This window comes from Candoia aspera, chromosome 1 (assembly GCF_035149785.1).
Source record: "Candoia aspera isolate rCanAsp1 chromosome 1, rCanAsp1.hap2, whole genome shotgun sequence".
In the NCBI taxonomy this organism is placed as follows: domain Eukaryota; kingdom Metazoa; phylum Chordata; class Lepidosauria; order Squamata; family Boidae; genus Candoia; species Candoia aspera.
The window spans coordinates 142,664,730-142,678,249 of record NC_086153.1 but is presented as its reverse complement, the minus strand read 5'-3'; the positions used below and the strand labels follow the sequence as shown (position 1 = coordinate 142,678,249).

Below are 13,520 nucleotides of genomic sequence, written 5' to 3'. Positions count from 1 at the left end.
CTGCCATCTCATGTGCGGTGTAAGGAGGGGTAACCAACCCTGGGGATGGTTAGACCCTGAAGATGGTCCTGGAAATTAAGAACTTTTTAACATCTACACCTTGGACTATATTATTTATTTAAGAATGGTTTTATTGTATTTTTAACTAGTATTTATTATTGTTTTTATTGTAAACTGTCCAGAGTTGCTCTGTGAGATGGGTGGTGACTAAATTTGAAATTACTGGTAAATTACTGGAGAATTTAAATGGACAAAATGTTTCTCTTGTAGGGTTGGATTTGTTTAATTTTATTACACTGTACTTGATGACTGGCCAATGAATGTGTGAACTCAATTACAGTGAGAAGCATTATTCTTGACAACATGCTGTCTGTTCATCTACCACTAGGTGGTAATATTTTACCACCTTGGCGGAAAAAAAAAGTAAAACACTTTCTTATGCTTTTATTTGGGTAAAAGGATGCCATATATCCTCAGTACATATTTTAAACTTACAATGTGTTCTGAAAAAAAACCCCATGTAATTACTTTGAAAATTAGCTTGCTAGATTAATTACTTCACAATCTTATACAAACACTTAGTGGCAAGTACAGCTGAATTAGTGGCAAGTACAGCTGAGAGGTTTAGTTCTTGATTTTCTTTCTCTCTTTCTAAATAATAGCTTTAAATAGGAATTGTGAATTGTGATTTGTTATGCCCAGGTGGCAGAATGATATAAATAATTGTTTTAAAGGATGAAATAAGTAATTTTAAATTATGGCAGTTGAGAATGCTTTTTGCCTCGGCACAGATTTGAGGAATTGGAGGATGCCAAGCTAAATTGTGTGTAATCTTCTTGTGATAGGCTCTTGATTATCGGTGGCTGTGAAGTGGATGATGATGGAGCTGGAGTGTCTAAAGCAAGTAATTATGGTTTGTCAATATGGAGAGTTCTTTCTGGATCACCCTACTATAAACAGGTTACTAATTATGAAGACGATGTCAGGATTGTAAGTATAAATGAAGCATATTTGGACCATTTATATCTATTTTCTCTCATATGATCTATCAAAAGCATTGGACTAAAATTCCCAAAATTAATTAACAGTGGGCAGTCCCTGCGTTTGAGGTTACATTAAGCCATAATAAATGTGCAGTGCTCCAAATAGAGCCAACACTTCACTTTGTTTCCAGAGGTTGTGATTGTATGATATTCTTACTCTTACATAAATTTCAGGTAGACAATGCTATAGTTCGGTGCTCAGAGGGAGAAGACAGCAGTAAAGAGTGATCATTATCTGAGTATATTTACACTGACTATTACATCTTAGAGTAGGGATGGGCCAAATTTTCAGCCAAGATCTACATTTAGGCTCTTCTTTGGTAGTGACAGAAAGGGGCATAACAAATGGCACAGCATAGGGCATGGCTGAACATTTCAGCCAATTTTTAATTTTTCTTTAATTGTTGGAGGGAGTTGATGTATTAAGCCCAGCAGAGGTGAAATACACCTGTTTTCATGACTGTGGTATTGGGGGGGGGGTTTAATAAAAAGACAAAATCATACTGTCCAAATTCAGCAACTTGATGAGGGAGGGCCCTCCAAGGGTTGCATTATGACTTGGCTTTGCTTAATATGCAAATTCAAGCACTGGGTTGCTGTTGAATTTTCTACCACACCACCAAATTCATTTCCTATCAGTCACTGTCAACTCAGCCCCCCTCAAGTTCTACTGCCGTCTGTATTATTGAATGATTTGGGTATTGAACTATATAAGTGTCTTCTTTCACTTTATCTCCTTGGGGAAAAAAACCTAGGATTTGGGATGCTTCTAATTGTTAGCAAGCTTTTTAAACAAAAGAATCGGATGGTTTTGGGTGGTGGGGACAGCTCTTACTATACAAACTCGCTACAAGGGTTACAAATTAGGGAAAACTCTGTACATTGGCCTTACAAAAATGTCTAAAAGTTCAAATCTGGTTATACCAAAGGGTTATATATGTCAAACATATCATCATGATTTTTATTGGAAATAGCTGTCTGGAACCTGCTGTTAATATACAAGTAATATTAGCTGTCTTGTTTCTTCGGTTGTTTTGGATCTTACATCCATCAGGGCTAGCCATCATAGTTAACAGAAGGATTGAGGAAATGGTCATCCTGTATGTGTTGCGCTGTATGTGTTTTAAAAAAAGCACAGCAAGAAGTCAATCCATATTCTTTTCTGGTTATTGACTGAGTCTAGAATGTTCTAGGAAAGATTACAGCACCAATGCTCAGAATCCTTACTGGTGTAATTTATATTGTATAGGAACTTTCTGAGGTCTACGTATGTATTTTATATATATTTATTTTGACTTGATTCTTTTTGTTTTTAGCTTCTGACAAAGAGAGTGAATTTAAAACAAGTTTGTTTTTAACAGGCCAAGAAAAGTTCATTGTTCAAGATCTTGCATCTTTCATTTTACAACAGGCAAGGAAGGGAAAAGGTAATAGAAGAACACGCAAGAATGATTGATTATTAGATTTCTATGCTTCAAAGGAAGGTACATTGCCAGATATATTCTTGGTTATGATTGCCATCTGGCTATTCAAAGACAATATAATGGTGATAAAAGAGGCTTAATTAAGTGAAGGTGAAATTAATCAGTTTTGGGTCCTTAAGTGTAAAAGAACCTCTAGCTACGCCTTCAACCTTGTGTAGATTTAGTGGAACCTATTCATCCTCCTGCAGCTTATGAACCAAGGATCAGATCCTGCTTGAGGGTTGAACATTTGGATCTGAATGAAAGCTGTACACAAGGGTATCATCAGAATGATGGCATGGTACTTTGAAGTTTTTGGTTATTTTGCTTGGCTGTTTTCTGGAAGTATGGTTCATTGAACTCAGTCTTTCTTGCTTTTGAGTAGGCATACCTAGGATTATGTTGCTACTGACATATGCAGTCACGAACCATTTCAAATTTTATACTGTGGAATCTCTTTAATGAGAAGTACATCTACTTTGAAAGTGGGAGGAAATGTGAACTGTGAGGTTAATCTTACTTCTAATTTTCTTCTTTCTGTTTTCATCACTAACTGAAATACTGGATAGGATGGTGTCTTCAAGATGAGCCTTTCTCCAGACAACACTCACCTAGCAGTTATACATTTCTCTGGAAAACTGACTATTTGGAGCATCCCTTCTCTGAAACACCAAGGAGAATGGGAACAAAGTGACCAGGTATGTGGCCATACCCAATGACGTGCATGGGATTTCTTCTTCTTTGGAGGTGGTGGTGGGGGTTTTTTTCGTGTAGGAGAGATGTATCTGAAATGGAATGACCTTTTAAAAAATAACTTTATTTGTTCAATACTGAAAAAAAGGCTAATTAAAACTTATATCCATACAGAAACTTACACAGATTTAGTAAAGTAATTGGGCTTGGCTACTTTAGCGTTGAGCCCCTTTGGATTTGGTGGATCCTATCTAAAACTAGATAAAGACAACCCAATTAACAGAATATTATACTTGTTCATTTATTTATTGAGGAAAATGATCTCTTTATCTAGTTTTAAGGCTTGTGTGGAGAACAGATCACATTTTAGGTCATATTTATGCAGAAATATTGAAAATTCAAAAGGGTTCACAAATTTTAAAGCACCACTGTAACAATAAAGGAATCAATAAAAGTGGGCTTCCTTCATTGTAGAGTTGGCTAATATGGTTAGCGCTGAAGCAAAAGACATGGCATGTTGCAGATGCCTGCGGTTTTAAGTAAACCAAGTCTAGATACCTTTTTCAGAGCTATGCAATACTTTTTACATAAGGCTTGGAAAAGAGAAGGAAGGAACACCATGGCTACCAGCCAGCCTAATCTATGCAAAATCAGTGCTTTCAACATGCTTTTTTAATAAGGATGAAGGACACTACAGTCTGTCTGCCTTGTCTGTAGGCAAAGAGATAAAGAGTAGACGTGAAGGTTGAGCAGTGAAGTAGTCAAAACAGAAATAAACAGGTGGATAGTAGTCTGATAGTAATGTTGTTATAAAGTAATGTGACCGGAAGAATATTTATTTATATGAAAATCAAGTAAACAATTTAGATGATGATGATGAGATTTTTATCCTGCCTTTCTTTTTTAGTCAACTCAAGGCAGCAAATATACCTAAAATTCCTGCCTCCTATTATTTTAATCAGAATTAAATACATTGGCATCATATAAAAATAAAAGTAGTTTGGGGTACTTATACCCCCCTCCCCAATAATTAGAAAATGAAGTTGCCTTAATAAATGAATTAACCTGGAGGTGTTGGTTTCACTTCAGCTAAAATTTCTGTGAATTATTATTATTATTATTATTTTTTGCAAGTGTGGTATACTAGCATCTTTCTAAGAATACATAATCACTTTCCTGGCAACAGTTAAAGCATGATATATCTAAATCTCTTCATAAATTGAGAAATGCCAAATTTCTAGAATATAATTTAACAGCACCTTAACTTCTTTGACCTTTAACTTCCTACCAAGAACTTGGGTCACCAAAGTAATATTATCAGTAAGGTGGACATGTCCATACATTACATATGCGCTAAGTTTCCTCCAAATGTGTTATATCTCCAGCATAGAAGAAATAATGGCCAATATTTTAAAAACATTATTTAAATGTTTATAAATAAATAAACCTGAAAAATATTTTTTCTGAATTGACCAAGTCTTTAAAAGATATAAAACTTATCTAACCTTTTTTGAAACCTGAAAATTCTTATGCTGTATTCCATTTTTTTATATATTATCTTTTTTTAATATATAAAAATTATCATAGTTCCACAACAATCCTGCTGGGGGAGCAGGCCAGGAATGAAATCATAGACTTTTATTAGGGGTGTGCAGAGATATAGGTTCATGGAGCAAAATGTGATTTGGAATGCACATGGGCATATAGCATCTATAGTTACATGTTAGGGACATCTTAAACCAAACCAATCTTTTCCCAGGATTACATATTATTTATGGAGAGCAGCTGTGCAAGCCAGGAAAAGATGTAGCTACTTTAAGGTGTTCCAAAAGGTGCTTCATGCTTGCACATACAAGTTATGAATCCAATTATGCCTTTGAATCCAGATCTAGTTCTTATCCACCTCTAATATGGAGCACATATCTTGACTCTCACCAGCAATTCAGAAGTTTCATTTGCACTGCTTGATCTGCAAGACTTCTCAGGCTTCCACCATCATCACATCTGACTAATCTCTACAATATTTATGTAATATCCACCCTCTTTTCTACCTTAAATAACTATATCATTGCTGATGACTGTTCCAGTGCTTGCTCCCCAATCATATTTTAGTATTGAAACCAGAGTAGTTATTGGGGGTGGGGTGCGGGAGAACAAGATTCTTGGTGATGATTGGAAAAAAAAGGTTAACCAAGAGGAAATATAAGACTCAGCTTTGCTTATCACCTTGCTAAGTATGGCCAATGAAAAGGAGATGGTGGAGAATTAACCGACCTTAGGTGAAAGAAATCATCAGTCACTGAGATTCAAGTGTCTTCAACTAACCATGATTAAAGTAGGGCCTGTGTTTAATATAATTTTTGAACATGTCTGCAGTAGAGGCTCTTTCCATCTTAACCAGTCGTGTATTGCTTTTTGTGATTCTTTCATTTCATCACATAACAGTGATATGGTAGAACTTACTGAAATACTCACTTTTCTTCCTAAGAAATACTTTAGTAGAAGGAAATACTCTATCTCTAGAGAGACAGAGATGCCCTTAGTATTTAATTAGAAAGAAAACTTTCATTCTTGTCATTTTAGCCAGGATATGATGAAATCAAAGCGGAATGGAAACTCTCTCTTGAAAAGCGAAAGAAAATTAAAGGTTGGTATTCTAATCCTAATACTTTATTTGAGAGAGTGGGATTTTCTTAACCCAATACTTTTAATGAATCTATTTTCAGAATATAAACAGTGGCATAAAATGGTGCCTTCTACAGTAATTTAAATGGTACATTTTAAGATTACTTTCTACATACACGCTTTTGAGCTGTAATAGCTCTATATACTATCAGATTCAGAGAGAGTATGTCTCTGAGGACCCCTTGCTGGGGATCCCCAATGGGACAAGGCTGTTGCTTTTGTGTTTTTTTGTGGGCTTCTCACAGGTATACTGCTGTATAAAAAAGGATGCTGAAGTAGATAAACCTTTTCATCTGATTCTTACATTTTTTTCCATTTTGATATTCCCTTCTTTCCACATTTACTCCCAAATAAACATATTTTAAACCACAGGAATAGCTGCAAATATTTTACTGCCAATATTTACCATTAAATTGTACTTCTGATTCTTTCCAGATTGTTTTTGTTGTGGTGTTACAGTTGGAGCAAGTGGGATCTGTATTAAAATGGCCCTTTTTTATTTTGTTTTCTAATTCTCCCAAGGTTTGTTTATTTATTTTATTTTATTTAATCCCAAAGAAGGGATTAAAGGTTGGGTTATGATAGAAAAAGCAGAGCTTAAGAGATCTCTGGGATTCATGTCCCTTACTTACTCCTATCACTTGTGCCTGAACAAAAATATACATTATCTTAAATATTATACCTAAGCAAAAAAAAAAAAGTAGGCAATTTCCCTCAATATTTTAAAAGGAACATTGTGAAGTAGTGTAATGGTGCATTTTCATAAACATCCAGAAAAGAGCATGGATGATAATTATCTCATATTATTTCAGCTTGTCAGTGGTAATTACAGCTTCAGCTGGATTCTATTTGCCATTTGTCAAAGAAATGCGTCTCATTGCTACTTTGAGGGACAGCATGACCATATCTCTGTGCATTTTTAAAAACTCTGTTCTGTTTTGTATGAATAGATGCTCCTTATTAAACTTAGCTGCATTCTTTTAAAAAGATTGTTTAACTTGTATTTATTTATTTAGGAAATTTGTGCTGCATAGCCACCCATCTTAAATTCATAACTCTGGGTGGCAAGCAAGACATGCAGAAACCATTAAAATAATACAATACAAGGAAAAAATAAATAAATAACTGAGGCACTTCATAAAATTCCATAAAATATACATATATATTGGGCTCCCCTAACATCTAGGCTATAACACTTGGGGAGAAACCCATCTTTTAATAGCCTTCCAGAAGGCCAAAAGGGTCACGGCCATCTGAATCTCAGTGGGGAGGCTGTTCCAATAGTCAGGTGCTGCAAAAGAGAAGGCATGCCTCCTTGGTCCTGCAAGACGGCATTGTAGAAGGAATTTGTAGCATGCTCACCTGTTGGGTCTGGTGGAACAGGTAGAAACCCTTGAAGATAGATGGTCTAGCAAGTAACTTGGCCCTATGCCATGTAGTGCTTTAGAGGTGATAACCAGCACCTTGAATTGCACCCAGAAGCATACTGGAAGCCATGCAGGTTGTGCAGTAGTGTTGTTACATGGGCAAACTTGGAAATGCCCGAGACCACATGTATCAGTTAAAGCTTCTGTGTGTGTTTCAAGGGTAGCTCCACATAGACTGAATTGCAGTAATCCAACCAGGAAGTGACTACAACATGAAAGATAGCAGAATCTCCTGGTCCAGGAACAGGTGCAACTGGCACACAACACAAATCTGGGCAAAGTCCCCCCTGCTCTACAAGCAGCAGTAAGTCCAGGAGGACCCCCAGATTGTGCACCAACTCTGTCTGGGGAAACACTATCCCATCCACAGTTAAAGATGAAAAATCATCAGATCCAGGGGCCCCAAAAACCCAAAGTCACTTGGTCCTGTCAGGGTTGAGCTGCAACCTGTTCTTCCTCATCCGGACCCTCAGAACCTCCAGGCACTAGGTAAGAACCTTGACAGCATTACTTATGCAGCCAGGGATGGAAATAGAAAGCTGAGTAGCATCAGCATTTTGATGGTACAGTATTTCACCCCATGCTAAGGGGTTAACTTACCCAGCAGTTTCATGTAGATATTAAATAGAAGTGGGGAGAGATTTGAGCCCTGAGGCACCCCTCATAAGAGGACCCTAGGGCTAGGCCTCTCCCACCGCACCAGTGCCAACTGGAACCAGCCCTGGAGAAAGGAGGAGAACCACTGGAAAAGGGTTCCTCCCCTCCCTGCCCCTGATGCCAGTTGAAGGCTGATGCATCTCCTCTGTCTTGATGCCTCCAGAGATCATCCAAAAGCATGACTAGTGCTGTCTCAGTACTATAGGCCTGAGTCTGAACTAGAAAAGACCCAGATAATCGGCTTCCACCAAGGCCCCCGGTAGCTATGTACATAGCTTCTACCACCTTCTCCTGACCCTCCCTAAAAAGGGAAGGGTGGAAACTGAATGTAAATTGTCTGATATTGTTGGACTGGAGAACGTTCTTTATCTAAGGAAGTTATTTATGGGAAATTTCCTAGTTAAGGAAAATATATTTTATGCAGGGCTTAGTTTAAATACCTCCATTAAAATGAAGAAAAGTTGGCCTCTGTGCTGTGTTGATATATGGCTATTCAAGTTATGCTCTGAAATAACTTACTAAATAATTGAAGTTGCTCTATTCAAATACTCAAAATGTTTTTCTTTTCTCTGTCTCCCCCCCCCCTCCCCGCTCCCCAGACAAAGAATCTTTTTACCCACTGATAGATATAAACTGGTGGGGGGAGAATGCTGTCATTTTGGCTCGCTGTTCAGGTGCTCTGACGGTGTCATCAGTGAAGAGCTTGAAAAACCTGTTGGGGAAATCCTGTGAATGGTTCGAAAGCTCCCCTCAGGTCACATCGGCTCATGATGGAGGATTTCTGTGTTTGGAGGTAGGAAGTATTTGCAAAACCAAAGAAGGGATTAATTGTACATGTATGAAATGTCTCTTGCAATATTCTAACTTTCCTATTTAAAAGAAGGATTTCCTTTGTCAGTTTAAAACAGGGTATATTTGGAAGAAGGACAGTTGCATTGTCACAATGATCCTAGATTTTCTTCTGTGCATAGTGAATCTCAGATGAGCACAGTCCCCTTTTCTCTCATGCCTACTGGCAGGAAATTAAAAATGTTTTCTTCCATGGTTGAGCATTGTGCCCATGCCCTAAGATGTAGTTAGTGTTTGTTTGAAATAAGCCAGTGTCATAATTTTGCATCAAATGAGCATTGAAGATGAAAGTAAAAGCTTTAAATCTTTGTATGTGCTTGCAGGATGAAATGATAGCATACAGTCTTGAGGTTTGATCTGATAAGTTTTCATCACAAAATTCATTTCAAATTTTGTATTATGGCAGTATCTTAATTAGATCAATTAATCACACAGTAACATGCAAGCTTTTGAGTGCTCTAGAATGCTTCATCAAACATGATGGAAAAATAAAGCAAATAGAAGGGAAAAGGTTTATGTTAAAGGGATAAAATGTGCATTCTTAAGATGCACTATGGAACTACACTGCAGATACTCAAATTAGGAACTGTTAGGTGCTGTGATGGGTTAATTCCAGAATAGCTGGGTTGAAGAAACACTGATTTTTATTTTGAATAGCTGTTATTCAGAGCCTTCTCTCTCTTAGTTGAAACACATTCTGTGGTTAGTAGAAAACAGAAATGGAAAGAGTCCAGCTTTTACATGACCAAATTTGGAGTAATTTTAGAAGTTGTGCTAGATGTAAATAAAAGACAAAGAAAGATAAATTGGGAAGTTTAAGGTAATAGATGGGTTGTGCTAAATAAATCTGGGACTTGGTTTTTGGGAATATATCTTCTCCAGTTCCTAAGTAAAACAGCTAATTTGGTTTCAGTTGAATTGTTTTACCTATTTGTCAACACATTGGGTTAGTGTTCAAATGTCATGGGTCATTTGGCACTTTTTAGAGAGAAAATGAACATTAAAACTCATATAAAGTTGCTGCCCCAGACAGACCCGGTGCATAACTTGGGGGTCCTCTTGGACTCACGACTCCTGTTCAAAGAGCAGGTGGCAGTCGTGGCCAGGAGGGCCTTTGCTCAACTCCGTGTTGTGCACCAGTTACGCCCCTTCCTGGACCGACAGGCCCTTCCAATGGTCACCCATGCCCTGGTCATCTCCCATATAGACTACTGTAATGCGTTCTACATGGGGTTACCCTTGAAGAGTATCTGGAAGCTACAGCTGGTCCAGAACGCAGCCGCACAGGCAATCTTTGGTGTCCCAAGGTTTGCACATGTAACACCTTTGTTGCATGAGCTGCACTGGGTTCCAGTTTGCTTCCAGGTCCAATTCAAGGTGTTGGTCATGACCTTTAAAGCCCTACATGGCATGGGGCCAGGATACCTGAGGGACCGCCTCATCCCCGTTACATCAACCCCTCTCATCCGGTCAGCCAGGGAGGGCACGTTACAGACCCCATCTGTAAAAGAATTCCATCTGGCGTGGCCTTGGAAGCGTGCCTTCTCTGCTGTAGCTCCCGCCCTTTGGAGCATCCTTCCCCCAGAGGCCCGACAGGCCCCTTCACTCCTGGACTTTTGAAAAAGATTAAAGACCTGGTTTTGTCGGCAGGCTTGGAATGGGAGGGGGAATAGTTGCACCTGGGGATGGCTAGCGCCCTAAAGTAATTTTTGATGGACCTATTACACTCATGGACTGATTAAAATCTCTTAACCATTTAGATTCTATTATATTTCTATTTTTATTGTATTTATTGTATTTGTAATTGTTCTGAATTTTAATTTTGTTTTTATTGTAAACCGCTCAGAGTCCCCCTGTGTGGGGGAGATGGGCGGTGATAAAGTTTGATAAATAAACGGAGGGAGGGAGGGAGGAAGGAAGGAAGGAAGCCATCTCTGTAATATTCAAGAATACACAGAAACACAATCATATTCTCATTTCTTTATTAGAAGGTTAAATCCAAAGTCAGTAGTGTTTACTGTCTTCATTAATCATGAATACTTTTAAGACTTACTTTTTAATGAGCAGTGGTGTCTCCCTTTGAAAGAATGTTTTCCATTTTTTAAAAAAAAACTGGCATATCTTGCAAGTTGTGGCCATAAAATTACCATTTTTTCTTCAAATAATCCTAAGGAAATGAAGCTGCACACAAAGGTACCAATAACATATTTTTTTTAAGCCCCTGTATAATGAGACGTTTATCATACTTACAACTTTATGATAGAAGCTGTCTAAATAGATGGTAAATGAAACTGTTTACATGCTAAACTCTTTAGCTTCGTTCTTGTGGGGATCTTTCTACCATAAAGTTCCCTTTTGATTAAATGTTATAATTTCTATGTTTCTTGTATTCAGGTAGTCTTATCTATCCCTGATAAATCTTTGGAGTCTTTCACCTTCCCTTTGTGCAAGATCCTCGTGTGCTCTGAGGCCTGGTCTTTCAAAGATGGATTGTTTTTTGTCCCATTTTTATTCTTTTATTTCAGTTTCTTCTATTTCTTTGTGTGTTGACAATATTACCTTTTCTGTTCAGTTGTCAGCTTTATAGTTTCTCTTCAGATGTTATCACTGAGGGTTTTTTTATTTTCCATTGTGAATGGAAAATGCAGTTTTTCATTGTGTTCGTTCTCCCCTTTAGTTCATTCTTTTGAGTATAATACATTGGAGCTATATGATGCTTCTTCAGGCTGTGGGTTATGTTTAGCCACTTGAGACTAAGGTCCTCTGAGTTCATTAGCGTTTACTTCTGAGTAGACATACACAGGATTGTATTGTTAGCCTTCTCTTCCCTAACGTAACTCTTTCCATTTGGTGTTTTGCGTTGTTTCATCCTCCTCTGGCTCCCATTTCCCATTACCTCCAAATTTTCTCTATATTATTCTTCATGATTTCACCCTTCATTGATCATTATTAGTGCAAGTCTGTTTTCATTTAATTAAGGTTGAGCTTTAGGTTTAACTAGGTGTTGGCTAATTATTTCTGGTGCTCTCTATATTTGTGGATGGATGTGTAGAACCATTTAGCTTTGCAGTGGAGATAAACCCATTTAAAAATAATTTTTAATATTCAGCAGACACTGCTACTTCTGCAGTAATATGCTGCATAGTGACAGATGTCATCCCCTTCTCCCCAATTTAATTTGTTAGAAAAAAATCATGTGCAGAGTTCAAATGGCTCATCGTCCTCCTCCTCCTCTCCCTAGACTTAAGAAACATTCTTATTAAGCATATGTGTTCTGATCTTTTGGAATGTACCAGATCCTTACAGGGGGTTATGCTAATGGCCCATCCAGTTTAATAACTTGGCTGCTTGAGAGGGAAGTCATTTTCTAGTGGTCTTTTTTGGTTTCTCTTTGCTTCCATCAGCTTTGAGAATTGTGGTAGCTTATTGCCTCTTTGTGTCCTGAAGCCTGACAGACTTAAGTGTGATATAGTGTGCTGTTTAGTAAGAATTGCTTTCTTTGTAGTGTGAGGTAAAGTTTGCCCCAAAGAGACTGCGCTTAGATAGCAGGCCTGGTGATGAAGATGAAGGAGAAGATGACTCGGATTCAGATGATGAAATGTCTGCAAAGGTCCGCTATTTTGGCTATCTTAAGCAAGGACTTTATTTTGTGACCGAAATGGAGCGTTTTGCTCCTCCAAGGAAACGTCCTCGCACAATTATAAAGAATTATCGGCTTGTGAATCTGAGATCCACAACCCCTGAGGAACTGTACCAAAGGAAGGTAAGAATGAAACGTGCCCCTCTCCAAGTAAGGGTGATTAAAAAAAACAAACTTTAAAGTACTGTAGGACCTGAACTTACTTGTGTGTTTTAGATTGTTAGGTTTTGAGTTGCACTGATTTCATTATATTTGCCTTCCAGTTAAAGTGCTAGGATAACAATTGTGGAGAAGTATATTTATTTCTTTTCACCCTCCACGAAAAAGCGGTGGCTCTTTGTTTGATTGTCTTACGGGAAGACTGATGGAAGTGGGCTCTTTTCCTAGTTTTTTCCCATTTAATAAATGAGCACATGTTTAATGCCTTTCCTCAGCACAAAATGTCTGCCATGAGGATCTCTCTTTTCCTTGTGTAACATTCAAAACTTGCAGTACCTCAGGAAAAATTCTTTTCCCTATGGTGGCACAGCAATTGTCATGCGATTGGTGTATAAAATGGAGTGTCAGGGGTACCTATTATTATGTACTGTTTGCAAATTCCTTATATAGACTATGTTACTGAATTACAACTTAGATACTCAATATCCCTCACTATTAGTGTAGGATTGCTGGGTGTTCAGCAACATAAAGAAGGCCACAAGTTGTCTACTTGCAGACTACATGTTGACCAATTGCTTTTGGCTCACAACCATCTCACGAAGGATTATATTTGAGTAGCACATGCTTTTACTGACTCTTTGAATAAATATAAATTTGTTATGTTAAAATAATTACAATAAATGCTTTGCGTAAGAGAAGGTAACTCTCGTAATGGATTCCAGGTGGACAGCCTTAATTTCTATATGCTTTGTTTTTAGATTGATAATGAAGAATATGGGGAAGCTTTGTCACTAGCTCAAACATATGAACTTGATTCTGACCTTGTTTATCAGAGGCAATGGAGGAAATCTGCTGTTAGCGTGGCTTCTATTCAGGATTATTTGGTAGGTTTTCTTATGGAAAA

At 37.7% G+C, this 13,520-nt stretch overlaps 1 protein-coding gene across 1 annotated transcript in view; it reads left to right on the top strand.

The window, feature by feature from the left end:
* NBAS (NBAS subunit of NRZ tethering complex) overlaps positions 1–13,520 on the top strand; it is a 189,778-nt gene that overhangs the window by 13,948 nt on the left and 162,310 nt on the right. The window contains exons 10-16 of the mRNA XM_063314683.1: positions 846–990; positions 2,405–2,470; positions 3,076–3,204; positions 5,783–5,846; positions 8,568–8,761; positions 12,323–12,580; positions 13,375–13,500. Of these exons, the coding sequence (XP_063170753.1) occupies positions 846–990; positions 2,405–2,470; positions 3,076–3,204; positions 5,783–5,846; positions 8,568–8,761; positions 12,323–12,580; positions 13,375–13,500 (982 nt within the window). The remainder of the gene's footprint in view (positions 1–845; positions 991–2,404; positions 2,471–3,075; positions 3,205–5,782; positions 5,847–8,567; positions 8,762–12,322; positions 12,581–13,374; positions 13,501–13,520) is intronic.